The sequence below is a fragment of the Catharus ustulatus genome, chromosome 2, assembly GCF_009819885.2.
Source record: "Catharus ustulatus isolate bCatUst1 chromosome 2, bCatUst1.pri.v2, whole genome shotgun sequence".
In the NCBI taxonomy this organism is placed as follows: Eukaryota; Metazoa; Chordata; class Aves; order Passeriformes; family Turdidae; genus Catharus; species Catharus ustulatus.
The window spans coordinates 108,749,633-108,774,096 of record NC_046222.1 but is presented as its reverse complement, the minus strand read 5'-3'; the positions used below and the strand labels follow the sequence as shown (position 1 = coordinate 108,774,096).

Here is a 24,464-nt window from a genome sequence, read left to right as displayed (position 1 = left end):
GACACATTTCGAAAATAAAAGGCCAAAAAAATCTCATTAGGCAGGAGATGTTGAACATATAAGAACAACTGCCACCAAACTTCCAAATCATTAAATTGGATTCCCTTTGGCTTAAGGCCTTTGGCAACACACAACACACTGCAAGAGAAGAAGTCAAGGAAATTTAATCAACTATGCTTTTAGAGAACTGCATCACCACACACCTTTCTGCATAGCTGGCTAACCTAAAAAGCCACCATTAATGTATATATACATATACATACATATATATATATATATATATATAGGCATAGAATCATAGAATGTCCTGAGTTGGAAGGGACCCACAAGAATCATCAAAGTCCCACTCCTGGTCCTGCACGACACCCCAAGAATCAGAGCATTTGTCCAAATGCTTCTCATGGTTTCACTGCCTGTTCCTATGACCTTGCCTTCCTCTCCAGCCTGGTTGTGTGGTCACCTCTGCCTCATCCTAAAAAAAACCCCTGTTCCAGTATCATCATCATCATCTCCACCTAGACAGAGTCTCCACTGATCTCAGGCATCTAAGGATGTACTCCCCTCATTTCTACAAACTCTACTTGCAGCTGTAATTGTCAGTGTTCCTCCTATAAACACAGTTCATTATCTCACAGTGTAATATTTCCTTTTCACACTAGCTTTTGGTTTAATTTTTTTCTTTAGGCTTCTTTCTCCATGTGCCCATCTTTGGAGACCTATGGCTTTACCACAGCATCTTCCTATCATATTATTGCCCAACAACTCTGCATGAAGCAGCAAGACCACTTTGTAAAGTAAAAGGGATACTGGTTTTATTTAAAAGGCAAACATTTGACAAGTCTTAAACATTAGCAAAGATTATTTTCTTCAGCCATGATCTCTGACACTGCCAAACTGTTCAAGTGGTTTTGCTTTTCAGAAAATAGCCAAAATCCAAATAAGCTAATACAGCCTTTTTTAACAGTCTGTAACTATCAAATGTATTTCTAGTATTATCAAACACAATGCACTTCAGTGCATTTCCTTAGGAAACATCCTCTGATTAAATGAAAAAAATTGGAAAAGCTTTTCAGAACATCATCTCTGCTTTTTTTCAACATTATTTGTATTAGCTTAGCATCAGAAAAACACTCTCAGATAAACAAGTAATCTTTATGCACAAACCACAATTAGCAATGAAGAATTTGAGATAAAAACAGGCTGTATAATAATGTAAACATAGTCATTCTAGAGGAGCTACTTTAGCTTTTCTGGTAATGTTCCCATAGCAAAGGAAAAACACATACAATAATGACAAGGTATTTGTTCCTTATGCCATTCTCTCCTACTTAAATCTATATACACATGCCAATGAAATGCACTGAGGTAAAAAGCTACATATTTACTGAAGCACTAGTGGATTATATGTTGGAAAATTGTTGCAATTAGGGCTGGCTCCTCATTTCACACAAAATTTACCCTCTGAAAAATACAGTGGAGATATATTGATTTAAAATAGCTGGGAATTTGATCCTGGCATATTACTACTATTTATAAACATTAATATAAATACTTCTATATTCAAAAGTATGCCCACCAGTAGTAAAACAGTAAAAAAAACACCCTAAGAAACCCCCAAAAAATGCAAACAAAAAAACCCAACCCATACATCCTTGAATTTCCAGATAAGTCTGTTAAGACTGTATTCAAGGGTTTTTAATCTTTATTTTCCTATACAAGTAGGAAAGGCCAACATTTAGCATTTAGACAGTCACTTTTTTTTTGTAAAATAGATAGCTCCTAAACTCATCTGTTCTCAAAGGTTTGGTGCAGTTTGTTTTAAGCGAGACTCATAAATCAGTTAGATGAACACAGCAACATGCCTCACCTTTTCTTTACATTTCCAAAAACTGGAAACCTTAGGTCTTGGTAAACTCACTTGCTAGAAGCTTAAAGAAATACCACTTTGTTTTAAACCTTTAGCACAGCTGTTTCCATTAAGATGAAACTGTAGGAAAAAAAATGGTGCAACTACCAAAAAATTTAGATGCTCTCAAGGAAGGCAGCAGCCTTACACAGGTTTACACAGGTTGTTGGAACACTTTCTGCTAAAGAAAAGTCTTTCCTTTCTAGTTATCTGGTGTGCTGCAAGGTACTCTCATAGGAACATGGACAACAAATTATCCAGCCAATATATCATACTTTTAGAGCACTGAACTCTTTTGCATGAGCATGAATAGACATGCATAGCTTAAATTTCACTCAGCAATGCAGGGAATCCTAGAAACTTCTTGGGTCTGGGTGAGGTTATTACCACAAAGAATAGAGCTGCCTAGTACAAACTGTATCATCACTACCCTGGTGTTCTCAAACTACTCACCCTGAATTTTCACACCATAATTATCTAAAAAGACCCAATTTACCTAAGTCACTCTATTGACTGCTATACATCCCCAAGCTCAACAAGGCTTCACCCTGCGATGGGATCTTAAATTCAATATTCTTTTTTACCTTTAAGTCAGCACAACAGTGTAAAACACACCAGACAGAACCATACAGCATGTGCAGCAGCCCCTCTGTGTACATGCTAAAAGCCACCATAGGAACACAAGCCCTCTGCACTGTCCTAATTTTTTTCTATAAAAAGGTATGAAGTACAGTAATTTCACAACTATAAGGCGCACCCTCCTTTTGACTAAAATTTTTCCCCGAACCCGGAAGTGCGTCTTATAGTCCGGTGCGCCTTATCTGATGCACAAAGTTGCGACATTTGCCACCCCGGAAGTGCGAGCCCGCAACAGTCCCCAGCCGAGCAGAGCCCGCCTGGCGGTGGCATCAGGCCCGCGCCGAGCCGGGGCAAGCCCGGTGGCATTGGGGCAGTGGCTGCATGGGGGAGGGAAAGAGCGGTGGTGCAGCCCGGGCAGGGGGGCAAAGCCGCCGGCATCGGGGAGGTGGTCCCGCAGGGCGGGCCCGTCGGCATCGGGGCGTCCCCCGCGTTGGGGGGGAAAAGCCGCCGGAATTCAGGGAAGTGGCCCCGCGGGGAAGGGAAAGCCACCGGCATCGGGGCAGCAGCGAAGCGGGGCGAGCCTGCTGGCATCGGGTCACCCGGAGTGCCAGGGAACTCCAGGAGCAGCGGGGCCCCGGGGACGGTGCACGGATCGGGTGCAGGCGCGCCCGGGGGCCAATGGCTGCCAGGTTGAGGCGGGGCCTCGGCCAGTAACCGCATGGGGGGAGCTGGGGGCGGAGCCTCGCTGCAAAAAAAAAGTGCGCCTTATAGTCCAGTGCACCTTATCTGATCTACAAAGTTGCGAATTTTGCCGACTCCTGGGGGGTGCGCCTTATAGTCCGGTGCGCTTTATGGTCGTGAAATTACTGTACATAAAAAGATGTTTATAGATTCTTGGATTGCTACAATTCTATGATTCTGAAATGTTTTCCTTCAGAGACGCTGTTTTGTTAAACGACTACACTGCAGCTCCAAAGACAGCAGAATGGTTTGTGTCAGTTCCGTGTTGATGAGCAGCAAGTTCAGATACATCCACCAGTTAAAGTAGCATAAAAAGGTTGCCAGACTTCATTTTTGTATCAAACAGTGTTTTTTCTTTCCTTTTTAACTTCTTCCTTTTCCAAATTAAAATCAACAACAAAAAAAGTCACTGTTTTCTTACTGTCATTTGACCATCCTGCAGATGCTGAAATCCCTCATGGGCTCCCCTTTCTCTCCCCTGACACTTCCAGGACAGCTAAGTGTTTCCACAGCAGTATTTGGCAAACAGTTTGACATTCTAATCAAGAGTGCTTAAGCATAAACTGTGTTCCAATAATAATCTTTTTTGGTCTCTTTTCTGAAAAACTCTCTTAGCTGAAATTAATAAAACATTAGTAATATTTCAGACAAATATTAAACACAAAAATTTGAGATTTGGTACTAGATATAGCCATTTCCTCTGAAACTTGCAATTAAGATTGCTATTAAGTAACTGCCTGCAAGAAAAAGTCCACCCCAGATGCCGTGTCTAATATATATTAACATGTTAGTTCTCATCAAAAGTCACTGCTTCACTCAAACACCATTTCCCTCTGACTTAAAAACAATTCACTTACCTTGTGTCTGCATTTAAGTACAACGCCATAGGCTCCTGAAACAAAGAAGAAGAGAGAGAAACTATCTCAAAGCAGAAAAAAATTAAAAGTGGAAAGATAAAACAGTGCTCAGCAACATTCTAACTATGGAAGTAACATTTTTCCCAGTATTATTATGTAGAACTTGCATATACAGGAACTAAATCTCTGTACACTTAAACAATTTCATAAAAATTGTTCAAAAGTAAATGGATTTTAAAACATTGAAATTATTTTTTAAAAAACATACTTGTAGGTAACTGTGTTAACTTGCATCTCCCTAGCACCACTAATGAGAAGTCAATATATTAAACTTATAAAAGGAAAAAAACAAAAACAAAGCAACAAAAAAATAAAAACCACCACAAAAAACCCAACCCCCCCCCCAAACTATTCTATTTCTCTTCCCTTTCTTTCAGCTTCCCAACTTCTTCATCCATCTGACAAGGAAATTAGCAGAAGCTATAGAAAATAAACACATACAAGAAAACTTTTGCAGTTGGTAACTTATCATCAAGAGAGCTAAGTCAAATCTGTATAAAATTCTAATTAATCTTTTATTAAGATACTACTTACCTTCACCTACAACCCCAAGGATCTCAAATTTATTCATCACATTACCAATGTTAGGAATCTTCATCAAGACAAATTCCTCTTACGGTGAGAGCCACAAAACATGGCACAAATGGGACCGTCTGAAGATTCTGCAAAAGGCAGTTGAGAAAAGGCTCTTGGAAAAAAAAAAAATTCCACCTTGATCAAACTTCTCACACCCTCTTAATTTCTAGGCAATCAATAGTTTCCTGAGGAAAGAATAGAAAATAACATAATTAGTACTTTGATTTATGTCAGTAAGAGAAAGCAATGGCATATAGACATCACACCCATATAGTCTAACAATTTTAACAAACAATTAATTTACTTCCACATTTTATGATCAGGAGAGCTTAGCAGCAGGTATAATGGACAGAACCTATTGACACCATACATCTGACACAACAGCTGGCCTTGTAATCCTATACATGGGATGTCTATTAGAACAATAGCTAACTGGCATAAAGCAATTTCCTACAGAACAGAAGCAAACAAAAATGATGACAGGAACTACCTCAGTAAGTAAAAATAAGCTTATAATTATTTATGGTCTGCTTGATGTATGTTGACAGGTAAAAAATCAAATTTGTTTCAAATTTGTTTAGTTAATTTCTTATTTGTCTATAGAAATGATGAAAAGGATATGGCAGGAAGAACATCCTATAGGAGAAAATAGCTTTCTACTACCATTTTCTGTGATTATAAAAAAAAAATTAAAAGAAATTAATTTGCTAGACTGACTAGGAATGAGATTTAACAATTATTTCTATTATCAGATTATTTAAGAAATGTGATAAACAGAAAAAAATATTTTCAAAGGGTTTTTCCCATGCTCCCCAAACACTGAAGTAACTTTTCAAATTAAGCAACTGTACAAAAGGAAAAGAACAAAGTTTTTTGGCCTGTTTTAGGTTCACCACTTTCTGCTATCCTATTAGAAGTTTGATACACAAAACCCATCAAAGTTTGATTTTACTAATTCTGACCACATTTGCTCCCCTAATATTAAAGTTGTATCTCCTACACTCAAAAATGGGGAAGGAAAAACTCTGAAACGGTTGCAGCATGAATTGGAAATATGTCATCTTTACAATTCAGTGATTCAAAGACAGAACTACTCATGAAGAACATGATGGCAGGATGGAAGTGAGTACATTTAATTATGTGCAATGGGTGAGTGTGACCCAATAAGGCTGGGTTCAGCTCACACAAATGGGATTTCACTATAAACCAGGGGTGCTGGCCAAAAGCCCAGTGCTGACCAGGTCAGCAAGAAAAGGACAACCCAAGGGTGGAGAAGAACCACAATGACATTGGCTTCAGCAAGACACAGGCAGATCATGTGGGGAGGCCTTGTTATTTTAGAAGCAACTCCAGAGTTAATCAACCACAGTAATTTGAAAATAAAGCAGTGAGTTCCAAATTAAAGGGATAGTTAGGGTTTTCTTGTTTGCTTTTTTTTTTTTTTTTTAAAGCTGTCCAGTCCTTTATTAATTATTTCAGTGGTTTAATTTACTGTTTTAATTAATCCATTTTTTCTTCACTTGTGAATTGTAAAATACTCTTTCCTTTCCCTTCCATATGTTCTCCTCCTATTTCATTTGGCATCTCCTTCTCACAAAAGCCTTTTTGCTGTTTGTCCAGACTTTCTGGTTACAGTAACAAACTAAAAAAAATGAGGTCCTGGAAAAACAGGAGCATCTGTTCAGTTGCACCCATCAACAGGAGAACAGAGCCTGCACTGAGTTGCTTCAGCTTTCTACCGAAACAGGCTGGTGCCAGGCACAGGGTGCAGCTGACTGTCCCCATGCTGCAGCTGAGTGACAGAAATACTGCTACAGAGACCTTGAAACAACCATTAATGCCACCATAGTGGAAGCAAGACACAATAAAACTGGTCAGTCAAATTCAGAACAGCAAAACTACTTGCCAGAAAGAAAGGAAAAGTCAGAAAACATTTATTGTTTTCTGTTAGCACTATTCAGTTACATCACCAAACCTGTTCTTCAGCTCTCAACACTATTCAAATCCTTACAGAAATTAGTTCGTGATAAATACTTATCTGCTAATGTTATCACTGTACACTCTCATTCTGCCTTACTGTTGTACACAATAGTTTCTAGATATATGATGAAAAGCTGAAGAAATGTATGAGATAATGTACCAAAAACTCAAGAAGAAATTCAGATGCAGTTTCCTTTGTGCCTCATTCATAATTTCTAAATTTCTCACAAACTACTTAAAGCTATATAGGCCTAAAGCTTGTGATCCACTATTTTTATTTTTTATTTTCAGTTCTGCAAGTTTATTCAGTGTGAACTCCAGCTTTTTATTGGGAACAAAGGTTAGATTGCAAGCAGCCAATTTTCCTTTCTGAATTCCCCCAACTAGGGGAGGTTGTGGATCCCAAACTCCAGCAGTGTTAAAGGCCAGGTTGGATAAGGCCTTGAGCATCCTGTCTAGTGGGAGGTGTTCCTGCACATGGCAGGGAGGGTTGGGAGAAAATAATCTTTAAGGTCCCCTCTAACTCTTAACATTCTATGATTGTATGAAATTCAATAACATACATCTTTTCCCCTCTGATGATGTATCGTCTTCCCTTTTCATTGCATTAGAAGAGCCACAGAAAGCTGATTCCCTGCCACCCCTGGATTCATGGCACCTACAGAAGCATCTGCATGAAATTCCTTAAAGGTAAAACCCTTTCAACTCGCTCACTGATGTTCACTCACCATTAGTGACACACTTTGACTGGTCCAAAGAAACACACAAACCAGCTTCCCTAATTCTCCCCGAAGTGCATCATGACTGACTGACATGACTGGTAACACAGGGGGACTCCCAAAAGAAAACCGCACTCGAGTGACCCACCTCTTTTACACTAGCCCCAGGCAGCTTTGTGCCCAATTCAGCTTGAGGGCACTTTCTGAGAACTTAATCTTGAAATGCAAAGGAAAGCTAGTGAAAGATGACTAGTGGCACACAGCAGTAGTATAGATTCATACCCAAACACTTTTTGCCCCAAATCTTTTGCCTCAAACAGGGAAATAATTCAAATATTAGTGAAGTCAGATTAGCTAGACCCATTTAATCTCTAGAAAAAATTTATATGCTTGTTTGAGATCTTTGCCTACAAAAGCTACTGAAAGATTAAAATCAAGCTAGCATGTTAAAAATATTTGTTCCATGGCAGTACCCACTATTTGGGATTCTTCTGCTTTTTGAAAGGCACTGACCTTGTTAAGATTGTTTTGAAAATCACTGATTCTTGCAGGGAATCTGATAACATGAACTCAAAACTCCGTGAAGGACACAAAGTCTTATGAATATCAGAATGAGTAACTGTAATAACAAAAACAAGGAAAAACACCTAGAAGTTTTAAACAAAAAAGTAATTTCAAGAAAGCTATCCATTGCAAGAATTACTTCATTCTGCAACTTAGTGAGGACCGGCTGGATTCTTTCAAATTGAACATTGGAAATAGCAAGGAAAACCTTAGCTAATAGTAAGGAAAACCTAATAGCTGCTACAATTTGATTCTTTGCACTGAGTGACACACTGGTGTGTTTTCCTAAGTTGCTTGTTGGTTACAATAACCCTTCCAGAAGTGGAAACAAGGCCATCATTAGTAACAAGTGGAAGTAAGGCTCAAAGGCTCAAAGTTGGGAAATAGCAGTCGTTCTGCTAATATCCCTTTCTAAGGCAGCCAGATTCACAGCATATCAGCAATTTATTAATTAAACCAACATACCTCTGAGATGTTCTCAACATTACCATTGTTCCACAAAACACAGAGCCAACTCAGCAAAATGAAATGTCATGAGATGAACAAGAAAAGACTAGTTTTATTTAAACCAGAAGTGTAACAGTATGAGACTTTAATTCAAAAGTAGCTGTTTTGCAGTAGCATGTAAGGCTTATATGCAAATTCCAGAAAACAAACATTTTTTAAATGAGCATACTGAATACTACAGCATTATGGTACCTGATCATTTGAAATAAAATAAAAGCAGTGGGGAAAAACCCTAGCTTTTCCACAACTCCTTTTCCCTTCAGGACCGTTAAGAATTCTAGTGCATCACTCATAGCATAAGACTAAACCACTCAATCCAAAGCCTCAAACACAAGCAGAAATCCTATTCTTTAATTCATAATCTTCAACACCTGTGTGGAGAGGGGAAGCACTTTTTACATAGTTAGATTTTAGTAGAGACATTTAGTGAGAATTATGAAACACGTAAAGTAGATGTTTGTCTTCACAAAATGCAAAGAAGTACAACCATTCTAGAAATAGAATGTTAAATTTGTATATATGTGTCTCGTAAATCAAGTATTCAGTTAATTTCATTTATCATGACAAAAAGAATGCGACCTACATCCTGTTGAACTTGGTTACAAACTCCTCATTGACTTCAAACTCATCCATGAGCTTTTAAACAAGCTTCTTGCTAGCAGATAATATACCCCTCTCGCTCTTCTAAAACAAGAAGTAAACTTAATCTGTTTATTTATTTATTATGTTTACTCACAAAGAGGACACAACTAAGAACTTCTAGAGGCTGGTTTACACTTTCCTCTGTGCACTAACAAACCAGCAGGTTTTACACAAATGTAAAGAACTTATACCATACTATCTGTCTTTGATGGTTATGCACTGATCCACACCCTGGCATGTCTTCTGTCAAACAAGGTATGTGGATGAAAGAAGCATTAACCACTTCTGTTAGCAATGATGCATCATTCAGCACCTTCACTCTTCCTCTCCCATACACATGTAGCTCTACTCTTTGAGTTTTTCCAGGAAAACCCTAGCACCCAATTCAGTGTTATAGCAGTATATACAACTGACAAGGTAAAGAAAATGGGTGAGATTTTTTTTTCTGGATTTATTGATCCAGAGGAATGCATCAGGATTATTATGAAGAATTACTGATTAGGAAAAAAAATTCAGTATACAAAAAGCTGCAGGAGGAAGAAAGCAGTAACATTCTGACTTAAGGAATGGAGAGAAAAAGGATACAATCATACTGCTAGTGACATGGTACCAGTCTCACTCCTTAATTTGGAAAGAAAGTTACTACTTTATTTTTCCATCTTACAGAGGGATAGTAGAACCTCTAAATGAGACAAGATTCTGCAGAAAGAGCCGTCAAAATTTCACAGTATGAAGAAACCCACAATGAGGAAGTTGGAAAAAGAAAAAGCTAAAGAGATAAAAAGCAAGGAGAACTTTACAATTATAGCAAGCCATTTTTCATACTCTAAGTTTCAATCTATCCTCCTCTGCTTGCAAGAAAAAAACCAGGAATTAAAAAAACAGCTGGTGAAAATAAATAGAAAATTTAGAAAACTGTCAAACTTGAACTTATGTAAAAGCAAAAGGTTCCTTGCACAGGCTTACAAGTTTTAAAATTCAGCTCCAGAAAGTTTTTATTGATATTGCTAATATCAGCATTGGACCCTGACTTCACCATTGCTGGTTTTCAGAGAACTCGCTTGGGGTTTTTTGGTTTTGGGTTTTTTAATAGCTGTTGATACACTGAAACCTGCAAGTGCATCTGAATGATGCACTACATTGAGGGAAGGCATCATCACATACCTGGCCTAAAGGCAGCAGATCTCCATGGCCACAGGACCAGGAGTGCATGGGGGAAGAACCTGAGCAAAGTTCCCATCCCACAGCAAGCAAATAACTAGAAAAAGGGTGAATCAGTTCCCAACTATTGAAGATACCTGTTCAATTAAACTCCTAAAGGAAAAGTGAGCTTGAAGGCCAGGGCAGCAATAATGATTTAGTTTGTTTTATCTTGTTCTATGAGTGCTCTTACTTTTGAATTCAAGTACAGATTCAAAAACAAATTCAGCTCATCCTGGATATATGAACTAAATTCACTTCTCTGAGTTAAAACTCAGGATTCACAATCTTCCCCAACAGCTGTGGCCAACTCAAAAAGAGTGGGTGCTTAGCAGGATGCTTCTAAGACCATACTGACAAATAAGCAGACTGATTATGAAAGCACTGAGCACAAAAGCAGCTCCCATGAGTCATAACAGGAGGACAGGAAAGACAATTTTGCTTCCATTTTAGTCTTGCTCTCCAGTAAGAACCTTAACAAGTAAGTCTATTGTGGGTGTGACAGCTTCTTACGCACTTGATGCCGGTCTTTGCGCATGCTGGGTGGGCTCCACTGTACCTGTGAGAGCTCCGAAGAAAAGTCATCAGTGCGCACAGGGTAAGACTCTCAACAGCAACCTGTGAAATCCAAAGCTTTTTTGGGTTTCTTCTGGCACAAGGCACCTGACACTTTACTTTCTCATTTCTATCCAATACAAGTGGCCAACATGTGTAGTTGAAGTAAAAGCAAATTTTGGCTTACTGATATATTCTTAGGCAAACAGGGGGAATTTTTTTTTTTAGATAATAGAAGGTTTTATTTGGTAACAGAATAGCTTGCTGTGGAAGAAGCTAATATTTCTTTATCTGATGCAATATTTGTAGTGGTCCTCTTGGAAGTTGGTTCTTGATTTTAACCTTTCCTTCTCTCTTGACAAGAACACTGTTCTCTAGTAATATCCTATATTCATTTGTCATGTTGCCTATGATTTAGTCCCATATTATTTTTAACTATCTGTCATGGACTTTAAATCCTCAATATAATATTAAAAAATATAATATTACAGGCATTGTTTCATCTTCAGAAGTACCCAAAAAAAGTTGCTATTTTCAAGTCACACATCAGGAATCACTTTGTGCCTCAATTCCAATGTTTAAAGATATGTACTTAGGAATAAGAAGGAAAAAAAAAAGGCACAAGGGCAGAGGGTGTTCCTGTCCAACAAAAGTACAATATATTCTCTTGAAAGGGACATGTTGGAAGCAGCCAGTCAGCTGAAGGTCTGGGCTGAAGTCTGAGCTCAGCAGGGTAGTTGTGGAAAGAATGGGGCTCCCGCCCCGGTGCCTGGCATCCCCTGGCACCGAGAGGCTCCTCTCAAGGGCAGAGCCCTGCAGTGCTGCGCTGCCATGCTGGCAGCAGACAAAACAACAGATGTACAAGACTTGGCCACTTCAGGAAAAGTCCTCTGATGCGTTCCTAACTGGATCAGCCACTGAATCTTTCATATGTGCACACACAAAGCATACTGGTGATTTTGTGAGACTGAAATTCTTCTAATCTGACAAAGATTCCCCCCTCGTTCCAACCCAGTTTTGTCTTCATTGTTCTAAAAATAACTCCCATTCACATTCTAAAAGTCAGATGTTCCTCTCTGCACTGTATTTGGCTGAGATGGATCTTTCTCATAAGAGTACAGAAAAGTAAAGGTGAATAAAAAGTATTTATAAATAGCAAACAAATGCTGAAACTAAATTCTGTGGGCATTTTAATGCAGATCAAAACAACTGCAAAGACTACTCTCCTAATCTTCAAGCATATAATTAAATACAGATTACTGGTTCACTATCTGAACTAAATAGAGGAAAAAAAGCCAAAACAAGAGATCACTTCTTCCTTGAAAAGGGCATACCAAATACATAGAACAAGCAAAAGTATGAGGGGGGAGCCCCCCAAAACGTAGAACTAAATTAATAATAAAAAACAATACATCCAAATGAACTGAACTACATTCAAATTATACCATAAAATTATTTATCATTGCTTCTTCAGGCATTTTCCAAGCAAATCATTAGAAACATTTTATTTAAACAATACTGATCTACCTTATACAAAGCTAACCCTGAAAAGAATGCCATCAAAAGTTTTTTAAAAAGGACAAAAAGAAGCCACTCATCAACTAATGGTCCTAATATCCAAAGACAGGTCATTTAAAGAATAAATTCACATTAGTATGCAAGCATATGTGCAGGAGCACATTTAAAGAAACAACTCAAAGATTTATCATATGGTCTTCTGTCACTAAAGTCATTACAAGTGATTAAAAAACATGGTGGACAAATAGTGTACGGTGAGGTTTTGTGGGGGAGTGTTGGAGGACTTTGTAATATTTTTGTTTAGGTTTGACTTACTTTTTAATTAGAAAAAGACTCTCTAATTCCATCAACCTTTAAAGTAGATTGGTTAAAAACCCCCAAAGAAATTAAAACCAATAGAAACATCTCTCCATATGAAGTTTCACCTGAATTTGAAGATATTGCTACTATTTCAATGTGTGAAACTACTACAAGGCATTTGCTCCAATTTTACCAGCTAGGAATTTAACTGAGTATGATTAGTACAAGAAGTGTAACAATGTGCTTATTTTACACTCCATAGTTGGGGCTTTTTAAAGATATCTATTATCAGAGTAACTGAACACTAACATGAACTGAACATGTTTAAATTCAAGGTGAGTTTTTCTATGCTTTCTAGTTGGAAAAAAAACCCCAAAAACCAAAAAACAATAAACTTACACAGGTGAATAAATCAATTAAGTAAAACCCAGGTGAAGAAGACTAATCTCCAAAGTGGTTCAGACTGCATTAAGACATTATGACTATCACAAGATGAAGTTCAATAAAAAAGACTCACGTTCCAGAAGAAGAAGAGAAAAAAAAAAAACCCAACCAACTAACAATTCCCCTAAATTAACATTATTTGTTAATTGTAAACTGTTATTAATGTAACAACTTATTAACATATGCTTCCTTGAAGCGGAAGATAAAAGGTTAGAGTGCTCTGGAATGCAGCAGCAGCAATGCACCATGTACAAAGACAATTTGAGGGTGGACTCTGAATATTACACTGAAAACTCTGAAATAAAGATTATGTTTAGTGCAAATCCACTGCAGAGAAAGTACAGCAACAGTGTTGACTTGTGCTGTGATGACAGATGTCCTCGTGCTGAGCCACCTAGAACACCTTCAGGTAGGACAACTTCAGTGTGCTAAATTACTGCAGACATTTCTGGAAGATAAATTAAGGTGACCAACTCAATTTGCAATACGTGCAAGCAATTTTCCAGTAGAGGAAAAAAAGGTAAAGAAACAAAGGCACAAATTTAATTTGGTGATCTCATCCAAAAGCAGCAGAAAAATAAATATTCATTACACTATCTCTCCCCAGCTGAGGACACAGGTAAGGAACTGGCTGGCTGGACGCAGCCAGAGAGTTGTGGTCAATGGCTCCACGTTCCAGTTGGAAGTCGATGACGAGTGGTGTTCCTCAGGGCTCTGTCCTGAGTCCAGTGTACTTCAATATCTTTATCAATGCCACAGACAGCGAGATTGAGTGCACCTCAGCAAGTTTACAGTTGACATGAAGTTGGGTGGTACGGCTGACACAACAGAAGGACAAGATGGCATCCAGAGGGACCCGGAAACCCTTGAGGGGTGAGAACCTCATAAAGTTCAACAAGTGAAAGGTGCTGCACCTGGGTCAGGGCAGACCCAGACATGAATACAGGACTGTGAGAAGCTGTCACTGAGAGCAGCCCTGCAGAGAAGGACTTGGGAGTTGTATGGATGAAAAGCTGGAGATGAGCCACAGACTGCTTGGCCAGCCAGGGCTGCAGTGAAAGCAGCCCAGGCAGCAGGAGGGAATTCTGCCACTGCAGGCTGCCCTCAGGAGACCCAGCTGTGGGGCTGTGTCCAGGTCTGGGGCCCGCAGCACAGCAGAAATGTGAATGTATCAGAGTAGCACAGCAGAAATGTGAATGTATCAGAGTAGCACAGCAGAAATGTGAACGTATCAGAGCAGCACAGCAGAAATGTGAATGTATCAGAGTAGCACAGCAGAAACGTGAACATATCAGAGCAGCTACGGAGGAGGCCGCATGCCAAGACAGTCAGAGGGCTGGAGCAGGTTTCCTTCAGACAAGCTGAGAGAGCTGGGGCTGTCCAGCATTGAAGACCCTGGGGAGAGGAGGTGGAACAAGACTCCTTCCAACCCAAACCCTCCATGATGCTCTCAGGAGGTGAGCAGAGTGACTGGTGGCAGTGGACAGGCAAGGTCCCACAGATTCCTAATTGTACAGACATACTCATGATTGTGTTCTCTTTTCCTCTCCTGCTTATTTCAATTGTTAGTTGCATTCTTAGGCCTTGTCTTTAATTAGATGTTAAGCTCTTTGATGAGGGAATTTTTTCCTATGTTGAAGGACTCTGGTGGTGTTGTGAAATAATTAAGATTTAATGTTTGAAACCATGCTATGGTAATGGTTCTTTGCATGAACAGCATTGCTGCGGTAGAGTATGAGTCTTAAGGTAAGTGAAAGTCTTACAAGAAAGCCAGGAAAAAAACTTCAAAAAAAATACGAGGCAATTTGATTCATTTCTGGAAACAGGATGTGGTAATAATTTTATTTTTTAATAATCAACAATGTTATTTCAATGCCAGCTTCCACAATGCCTTTTAAAAAAACCAAACGATAACTCCTGATTTCAGTCTAGCGATTTCCATTTTGCAGTTAAAAGAAAAAAAAAGAAAAATATTTTAAATCTCACATAACACAAAAGCCATCCTCATAATTAAAAGTACAAACATTCGGACTAACTTTCTTAATACAAATGTTGTCTGTCTTGCTCTATGCCTTTATTGACCACCATCGATACAGTGATAAAACATTTATATCCAATGAATTTCGTTTAACTAGTATTTTTTCCACACTATTAATCTGACAAAAATGTCTCTAAAGTAAATAGAGTTTACTACTGAAGGCATACCTCAAAAAAACAAGCCAAAAAAGCCAAAAAACAAAAAAACCCAACCCCCCCAAAAAACCCAAAAATCAATCAAACAAAAAAGAACCCAAAAAAACCAAAACAACAACAAAAAAAGAAAAGGTAAAAGAATATTACTTCCAACTTAGTCACTATAACCTAAAGAGAAGAATCATCAGATTAGAAGTTTAGGTATCAATGGAAAAATATTTAAACATAAATAGGAAATGGCAGATACATGGCCTTTCTCCCACAGAGAAAGGCAAGCAAGGCAGAGCGTCTCCTGCTATGCTGACAGCTTCTTGCATGAGAAATTCCCATGACAGCAAAAGCATGTCTGGATATGTAAGTGACCCAAAAGAGGACCTGAAAAACAGGTCCTGAGAAGAAGGAGATGCATCTAAACAGTAAATAATGTTGGCAGACCTGCCAGAAGAAAGGCAATAAAAAAACCCCACATAATCCTGATTTTCATCCTTCATGTGTTTTTCTATCCTTTGAGTCTTCCAAATTTAATTATGAAGAGTAGAAGGTGGAAGAAGGAAAAAAAGATGGAAGGTAATGCTCCTGGCAAAGGGCAAGAAGGGTGGGTAAGAGAGGAAGAGAAGGGAAACTACTCCAGGGAGTCATGGGAGAAGACAGTAAAAGGCTGGCATATGGAGAAGTTCTGAAATGAAAGAAGAAAAAATAAATTCTAAGGACAAGATACTTCAGGCATGAGCAAAGAGTTCATCATGATATCTGAGATTTATATTAGTTTGTAAAAAAATACAGACTTGCAGCATCCAAAAGTCAATATTTGCATAACTGACTTTCTTGTTTCTTATATATCTAGTTACTTCTTGTACAAACAGGCTTCTAATATTCAGGGAAATAAAAGTAACTTGGGAGATATGAATGCAGAAGTCTACACATAGAAAAATACTGTCACTTATTTCCTCCAAAATAAAAGTAAAAACTACTAAGCAAATAAGGGCTGGCAACAATATAGGGCATAATATGTCTCAGAAGGTTAAACAGAGCTTCCCAAAGCTAGTGATACCTACTGACAAAGGCTGCTGGGGAGATGCTGAGGTGAAAGACCAAATTAAAGATGAAACAGCTGTCTTTTGCTTGCAAGCAAGCTGTACAGAACCACATACAGATATTGACAGGCTCAAATATTTGTCATCAAGGAACTGGATGGATGCATATCAAGACATTTCCTCACCCACCACTGGCAGCAATCACAGAGCAGCAGCACGCTGACCCAGGCCTAACCCAGCACACCCACCCAGGCCCAACCCAGGCACTGCTCAGCAGGCAGGCAGGCAACATGCAAGATTACAGTGTTAACCACAACATATTATTTCTTTCCACTGATGTTCTCTTTGTGCCTTTCTAGCTTTGGAAGAATAATCTCCACCTTCCTTTGGAATCCAGACAGAATGGGTGATACGCTATTTGCTCAGACAAAAAGTCAGAAATAATTCTTGTAATCTCCTTTGGATTATACCACTTTCTTTGTTGTTGAAGCAACACACTAAACCAGTTTAAATGCAAGTTTAACATTTAGGCCTTTTTGTGGAGCTAGATATGCATTTTATGTTCCTCTCCACTATATGTCAAAAAACCCAACCAAATACAACCCACCAAAACACCAACTTACAGAGCTGAACACCTACTGCTGGAGAGAGATGTTTCTAATATACAGGAGTCATTCCCCCCACAGCTGTAATGAGGAGAGCTAAAAGACAAGGAATGCAAAAAGTCTCCATCCTGAACTGAAATTTCAAATATGGATGTTAAATAAATTTCACAGTCCATTTGCATCTATTTTTCAACTAAAAAAATACTTCATAGTTTAGAATAAATCTATTTCTCTGCTTGCATTGTAAGATATTTTTAAAAAAACAAAATACTTTCAAAATAATTTGCACAACATTTTGCAACAAAATGCAGCTGAAGTACTTTTTCCCACTGCAAGGTATTTACTAGACTGCAGTAATTCTCTTAACACTTTTAAAGCTTGAAACACACCTTCTGTTGAATGCTATGAGTCAGTTTTAATGACAGTGTTATGTTCAATTGCTCTGTAGCTTATGCAAGAGAATGAATTTGCATTAAGTACCCAACTTTAGAAGCCACCTTCTCTTCTCCTTTGTTAATACTGAATAAAGGTAAAAAAAGGGCTATATTCTCTGCCTGCTTTCTTATTGTTTTAAAAGAATAAATCTAGTAAGATGGCTGTAATATAAAATGGACATTTTTTTTTATTGTCACTCTACTAATATGGGGGGAGGGTGGTATGGCGGGGGGGGTGTTGTTATTTTTGTTGTTGTTCGGGTTTTTTTCCAGAAAGCCAGAATACAGAAAAAGAAGAGTAAGAGTTTTCTTATTTAGTAAAATTTTAGAACTTTAAACTATTTTTTCTGCATGAAAACTAACAGTTACCTTCAGAAGAAGACTAATAAAACAGTCTAAAATGCTAATTCAAGAGAGGGAAATAAAATGAAGAAAAGAAGATTCACTGCTATCATTAGGGTGAGGGTGTGCAATAACTTTGTTTTCTTCAAGAAATTCAACATGAAAAAGTTGCAACACAACATCTCTTTCCACTATAAGTCTTTTAGTCCAGACAACTGCCCAGTTTTATTACGCTTTTCTGTAACTCGCTTTGTCCTCTCATTTAAAATTCCTCAACTCCTCAACCCACCCCAGCACATACCTCATACTTACATTGGGGTATTTTGGGGAAGTTTTTTATTCTTTTTATTCTTTTCAAACAAGATTACACTTCCCTCAGCTCAACAAAATGAGGGTTTGGCCAGCTTTGCCAGAGATAAGACTGGCAAATTTTTAACTGGTTCTCATGCACACTGATGCCCAAAATTCCTCACAAATACCCTTGCCACACAGACATACAAGGTCAACTTTTTTTTTCTTATCTCTGCAGATTATATATACACACGGAGAAAAAAGTACATATGAGTCCACTCTTAATGGTAGCAAATTTACAGTAATTTCACGACTATAAGGCGCACCCTTTTGACTAAAATTTTCCACCCAACCCGGAAGTGCGCCTTATAGTCTGGTGCGCCTTATCTGATGGACAAAGTTGTGACATTTGCCACCCCGGAAGTGAGAGCCGTGAGCCGTGGGGGGAGCTGGCAGTGCCACGGCAGCCATGTGGAGGAGGGCCAGGGGGCCCGCGGCGCTGCCCCTCCCGGGTCCAGGCAGGCCTGGTGGCTCGCAGCATCGCCCCTGCCGGGTACAGGCAGATCCAGGGGCCAATGGCTGCTGGGTTGAGGCGGGGCCTCGGCCAGCAACCGCATGGGGGGAGCTGGGGGTGGAGCCTCGCTGCAAAAAAACAGTGCACCTTATATGATCTACAAAGTTGCGAAAGTTGCCGACTCCCGGGGGTTGCGCCTTATAGTCCGGTGCGCCTTATGGTCGTGAACTTACTGTAATTTCTTTGAAGTTCAACTAAATTACCACCTTTCTTGTCTTTATTGAAAGTAATTGCAAATTAAATGGACTACCTCTTCTATTCTTTCTACTTTATAGAAATGCATCATACACAAGTCAAAAGCTTCACTGAAATCGTAACTTACTATCTTTTTATCACTTTTAAACAGATCCTAGATTCCCAAACAGGAAAAAAGCAGTTTACTTCCTATTTTTAGTCTAAGGTAAACTCTACAAAAATGAAGAAAAAGACTGATGGACATCTTTGTCCATGGTTGGAAGATCTTCTATAAAAGGCTATGCTTTTACAGTAATAAATTACATTTTTGCAGTGCAGAAAAAGCACCAAGAAAACCTGATTTCTCATATACCAGTGGACTAGAAGACTGATACAGACCACCACTTTCTGAAAGCTCTGCATAGAAAAACACTTGTAAAATAAAGCAACTCTTTGGACTGAAGAAATTATATGCTTTACAAACCTGTAGAGACAGCAGCTCATGAATTAACAAAGGACTGTCACCCACATGAGGGTAAAACAGATACATGGATCACACTTTGCCCAGCATATTGGAGAACAATATTCACCTTTATGAAACAACTGTAAGGAAAATGTCAACTGTCTCCAGCACAAAAAGAGTAAATTTCTCAAAATAGAAGGTCTGTCATTATTGCCATGAGATGTGAACACAAATTATACTGCCATTTTTATTAATTTGCAAGTAAAAACAGAGAGGAAAATCTAATACCATTCTGATCTTGTTTGGGGGTGTGAGGAGGAGGTATCAGCCCTTTTCTTTTACTTATGTAAAAGCAAGCCTTCTTTTCTTTTTTTCTCTTAGAAGAACTTCTTCATATAGTACTTGAATCTGCTCCAATAACAAGCTCTCAATTCACTTCAGAAATATATTCTAGCTCAAGAAGTTCAATTAATTGGGGGGAAGGGGGGAGGAATCCATCAGCACATTTTCCAACCATTAGAAACTTGTTTCTTGGCAAGCTGAGAACTTGGCCAACTGAGAACTTCAATAATTTTGTACCCTTAACTCCAATGGCAGTGAAATGCAATGATCTTACTTCTAGTTCAGCCTGGAAGCAGCAGTAGCAGCTAAGTAACACCAGAAATAGAACATGGAATGCAGTTAACTTCAGGCATTTTGAAAGTCTCCTCAGCACACATTAACACATCAAGTGAGATAAAGGTTAATGAAATATGCACAGATATTCATACTGCAAACAAAAGCAATTATTTTTAGCCTGATGAAAGTGTTGATGGACTTTCTCTAAGTAGGATTATATTAATTAATGTTCAGTGTATAGTTTTGTTAATAATTAAAAACTGTAATGTCAAATGCCATTATTAGGAAGACAAATACATTTGCACCAAAAACCTGAATCATTGAGATCTTGCAACACTTGATTCCAAAAGCAGAAGTAAAAGATTTATCTCCACGCAGTTTTTTAATGCAGCATGCCATCAAAAATAGTTTGCATCCTCTTCCTTCACATGAGAAAAGGGAAATCCCCTCCCAAGACACAGTACACAAGCAAGTTCTCCTCAAAGCTGTTTGAAAACTTGTGTCTACTTGAGGAAAATACTGAAATGAATGTATAGTAAAAAGAAGAAATACTATTTAACCTCATCTGAAGTATCCAATTAAAGTGGGAAAACACTAAAACTTTCTGAGTTCAAGAATATAGGTGGCTAGAGGTTCAAGCATAATAAACACTTATTTTACTTGTAACAGAGGCACTTGTCAAGTGCCCACTAAGCAAATGTAATTCATACTAAAACCCAGGGCTAAATTAGTCGGTGTCCTTTTAGCAATTCTTTGCCCAATTTAGATTTATCCTGCTTAGTTTATGTAAACTGTTTAGACACTGAATGTGCCAGCTTGAATTTGGCAAGGAAAACATGCTTTACTATGTAGAGCCTGATTTAGTTTCATTTCTATCTAATTAATTAAAAATAAGTTGTGATGGGATATTTACGCTAAAATAAAAATCAAGACTTTCACCTGTAACATTTATACCATATTTAAAAGAATCGAGAATATTTTTTAAAATTCTACTGCCATGAAAAGTCAAATCTGTCTAGTACCGAAAATATTAACATAAATATATTATGCTTTATAGTAAGATAATGCAAACTACTTAGAAATTGTACAAACCAAAGCCATCACAATACAAAGCATCAGCCACTGGTGGTGTGTTCCATTCAATTCACAGACATACAACTACAGATTTCCTATCCTCAGTACAGTAAAATCCCAGCGTCTGCTCCCTACCAAAGTACATTACCATGCTTTCCTACCTCATAGAACTTTGACAACAGAAGGAAAACAAAACAAAAAACCCACATCAACAACAAAAAAACAACAAAACCACACAAACAAACAAACAAACAAACAAAAATCTCCAAGACTATTTCAGGTTTTCTTCTGGATATAATCCAAATCAGTTTTTGAGGCGATAAAAATATTTTACCCTTAAAAATCTTCACACAATGAGTTTCACATACTCTGCACTTAAATCAGCAAGAGATCACTGAGGATTGCCAGCAAAAGACCACTGAGGAGCAAAGGACTGTTGTATCACTTGAAGCTCTAATGTTTATTAAATTCCACACACAAATGCAGCCAAAACCTTGACTAGTCCTCAATTAACACTAACCAATAAACTTTCACATCGCAACTCAAGACAACAGGAAGTAAGAACACAAGGCTCTAGTCCTCTGTACTGCCTTCCCCGGGTCTCAGTCCCATGTCCTATGAGGTATATAAACTCTTTTTTCCTGCAGTAAAGAAAAACAGTTTCCAAAACCTGGCTCAGAGGAGCCATATCATCTTAATATTCCCTCCAGAAAGTTAACTTAAAAGGGAAATACAAACAGAAATTTTAGGAAGTCGGAGTACAACACTGGTAATCTTACAGCACCTTCAGAGATACTGTCCAATCCAATCTCATATCATCCCTACACAACAGATAACAAGCCATCATTTCAGAAAAACAGCAATGCACATTTTCCCAATGCAAACCAGAAAATTATTTCCAGATCCGGCAGTGAGACCACACCACAGAAATGTCAATGTGCCAAGGACACCTTCACTAGGAGTAAAACAAGCATCTACACCCACGTTTGTAACCACAATACTGAGTTCCAACAGCTTACCTGAACTGAAAAGAGTAGAAAACTCGGCAAAGAGCTTTTAGAGCTGAAAGAAAGAATGGAACCAACGTTTGCTAAGGGCTTGGCTTCCAGCAAAGGCACACCTCCACTGAGCTGCTCTTTCAACAACTTAGATCAGCACGCTTTTCAACACTCATGGGTTATTTGGCATCAGTATGTAAACCAATTACAATCGAATGTACTACCTTAACTAAAAATCCTCACCTTTATAATACATCATTTGATTCACAGGAAAGCACTAACCAATTTATTTACCAGCTTCTAAAAACACTCCTCCTATATGAAATTGCAAGTATCAGCTTTCATAAATAAACTCTTGACACCATATAACCTATAAGGTAGTAGAAGCAAAGATGTAAGAAGCTCCAGATACATCAACCAAGTGTCAGAACCAGAAGCACACCATTTTGTATATATACAGTGTATATTTTTATACACACACACATATATATTTATAAAAATATATACATACTGTATAGTATACAGAGTAGTAAGAAAACATAATATGAGAGAAAATGTAAAGAAGCATTTGTATTTGAGAATATCCCGATGGCAGACCTATAACCACACACAGACTGTGAAAAAAACCTGGTTTCCAGAAGTGAGCAGCAGAGCAGAAGAAGGGAGTGCACTAGGTTAGAACTGCAGAAGATGTGGCTGGAAGGGACTAAGTAGAAGAGCAGAACCTGCTCTACTCTAACTCGAAATGGGACAAAGTCATTCAATCAGACTGCTCAGGACTCAGGCTATAATCCTCATTACATTTGTGGAGCATTTTGAACAAGACAAACTAGAACAACATGATGACAGATGTGCTTTGACTGCAGTATCCAGAGAAAAAAAACATCATCAAAAACAACCAAACAACAACAACAAAAACTGTATCACATTTACAGCACCAACCAGCAATGACGAGAAAACAATTCACTCAAAACCCAAAACAACAAATATAAGAGCACAAGGATGAGCAGATAAAAATTCAACAGTACTGAACACTATTCACTCACATTTAACACAAAGCATATTCAACCATCCAAAGTTTGCTACTTTTTGCTGGTTGGATTTTTTAATTGCTGGCACTGCCTCCCAATATCAAACCGAACTGTTACAACATGCCTCTACTAACAAAACTGAAGTCTACAAAAGTACTTCTAAGTTTCATTCCATTTCATCCTCTAACTGCTTGTCTAATGGCACACAATTAGTTTTGAAAAATCTCTAAAGGAAAATCGAGGTTTTTTTCTCTGCAGTGAAATGGAGTCTCATCTATTTTCTTCAGTGTCATGCTGGCTGATTAGCTTCTTTTTTTGCACTCAGGTAAGACCTCAGTAGTCAACTGGGAGCCTCCTGAAATCTGCAAATCAAGATGCAGAAATTACCATTCTAAAAGCCCTGTGCTTTCTTAGTTTCTCCTGTTTAAATGAGGTCAGTACACAAAAAACATGTTCTAGAAGGAGAAGCTAGGGTCCAGATGTGCTGAATAATCGAAAAAGATAATAGAGATAGTGCAGTGATGTCCCAGCTGTTCCTCCCCATTGCTAGCAAGACTTCCAAAGAACTTGCAGCTCAGTTCATCTGAATAAGCCACAACAGAAATGTATGACTGGAAATGCTACACCCCAGATGTTAGAAAGCCTGTGCTTTCTACAGGCCCAAGAAAAATCATCTGCCTTCAGTATTTTCTTGTTGTTCTATCAAAAAGAAGAAAGAAAAAGAATTATGCTGTAAAATAATTTCATCAATAGCCAGAACAACAACTGCACTGAGGGACTACAATGAGCTAAATTCATAGGTACACTAAGCAAAAGGCAACGACAAAGTTTCATTTCAAAAGAACAGATGATATTTTGCAAGACATATGGTATTTATTTTTATACATTAGTCACACAAGAATACTACAAGCCTAGTTTTTCTTTAAAATAGCACAGTATTTTATGTTGAAGTGTGCTGCTAATATTAATTTTGTATAGTTTACCTTTTTTTTAGTTGCAAAACTTCTGATTGCAATTTTCAAATCATGAACATACTATACACAGAAAGGAGCATTCAGTGCACATACAGGTGTGTAGAGCACCTTTTAAAAAAGAACAAGTCTTATCAAAAACTACTACTGCATTCGGAGAAGGGAAAAAAAGAAGTCTAATGCAAACATGCTAATTTTTGAGTATCTCTTTTCAATAAAATGACCTAAAAACCTCATTATACATGAAATAGCAACAAATAATTGGTTTTGGATTGTTGCAATGACTGTTAGGTCAGTACAGAGTAGGTAAAAAGGCACTCAATGATATCAGCAACAGATTCCATCTGAACTGTAACATATCCTTGTTGACTTCATCTAAGTGAAAAGTGTTCCAAAGCACTACAGTTTTTAATATTTCATTTTTCAATATGAGAAAATGTGATAGACTATATCCCCTTTCTCATTTTATGCAGATTTTGACTGGTATTCTTGCAGTAATTTATTTATTTATTAA

At 38.1% G+C, this 24,464-nt stretch overlaps 1 protein-coding gene across 3 annotated transcripts in view; it reads right to left on the bottom strand.

Moving 5' to 3' along the window:
- The window catches only part of CDKL5 (cyclin dependent kinase like 5), a 137,032-nt gene that overhangs the window by 83,641 nt on the left and 28,927 nt on the right, over window positions 1-24,464 (bottom strand). For all 3 annotated transcript variants that reach the window (XM_033052806.2, XM_033052808.2, XM_033052807.2), the window contains exons 2-3: window positions 4,678-4,904; window positions 4,084-4,118 (exon numbers count right to left, since the gene is read on the bottom strand). In XM_033052806.2, the coding sequence (XP_032908697.1) occupies window positions 4,084-4,118; window positions 4,678-4,741 (99 nt within the window). In that variant the 5' untranslated portion in view covers window positions 4,742-4,904. The remainder of the gene's footprint in view (window positions 1-4,083; window positions 4,119-4,677; window positions 4,905-24,464) is intronic.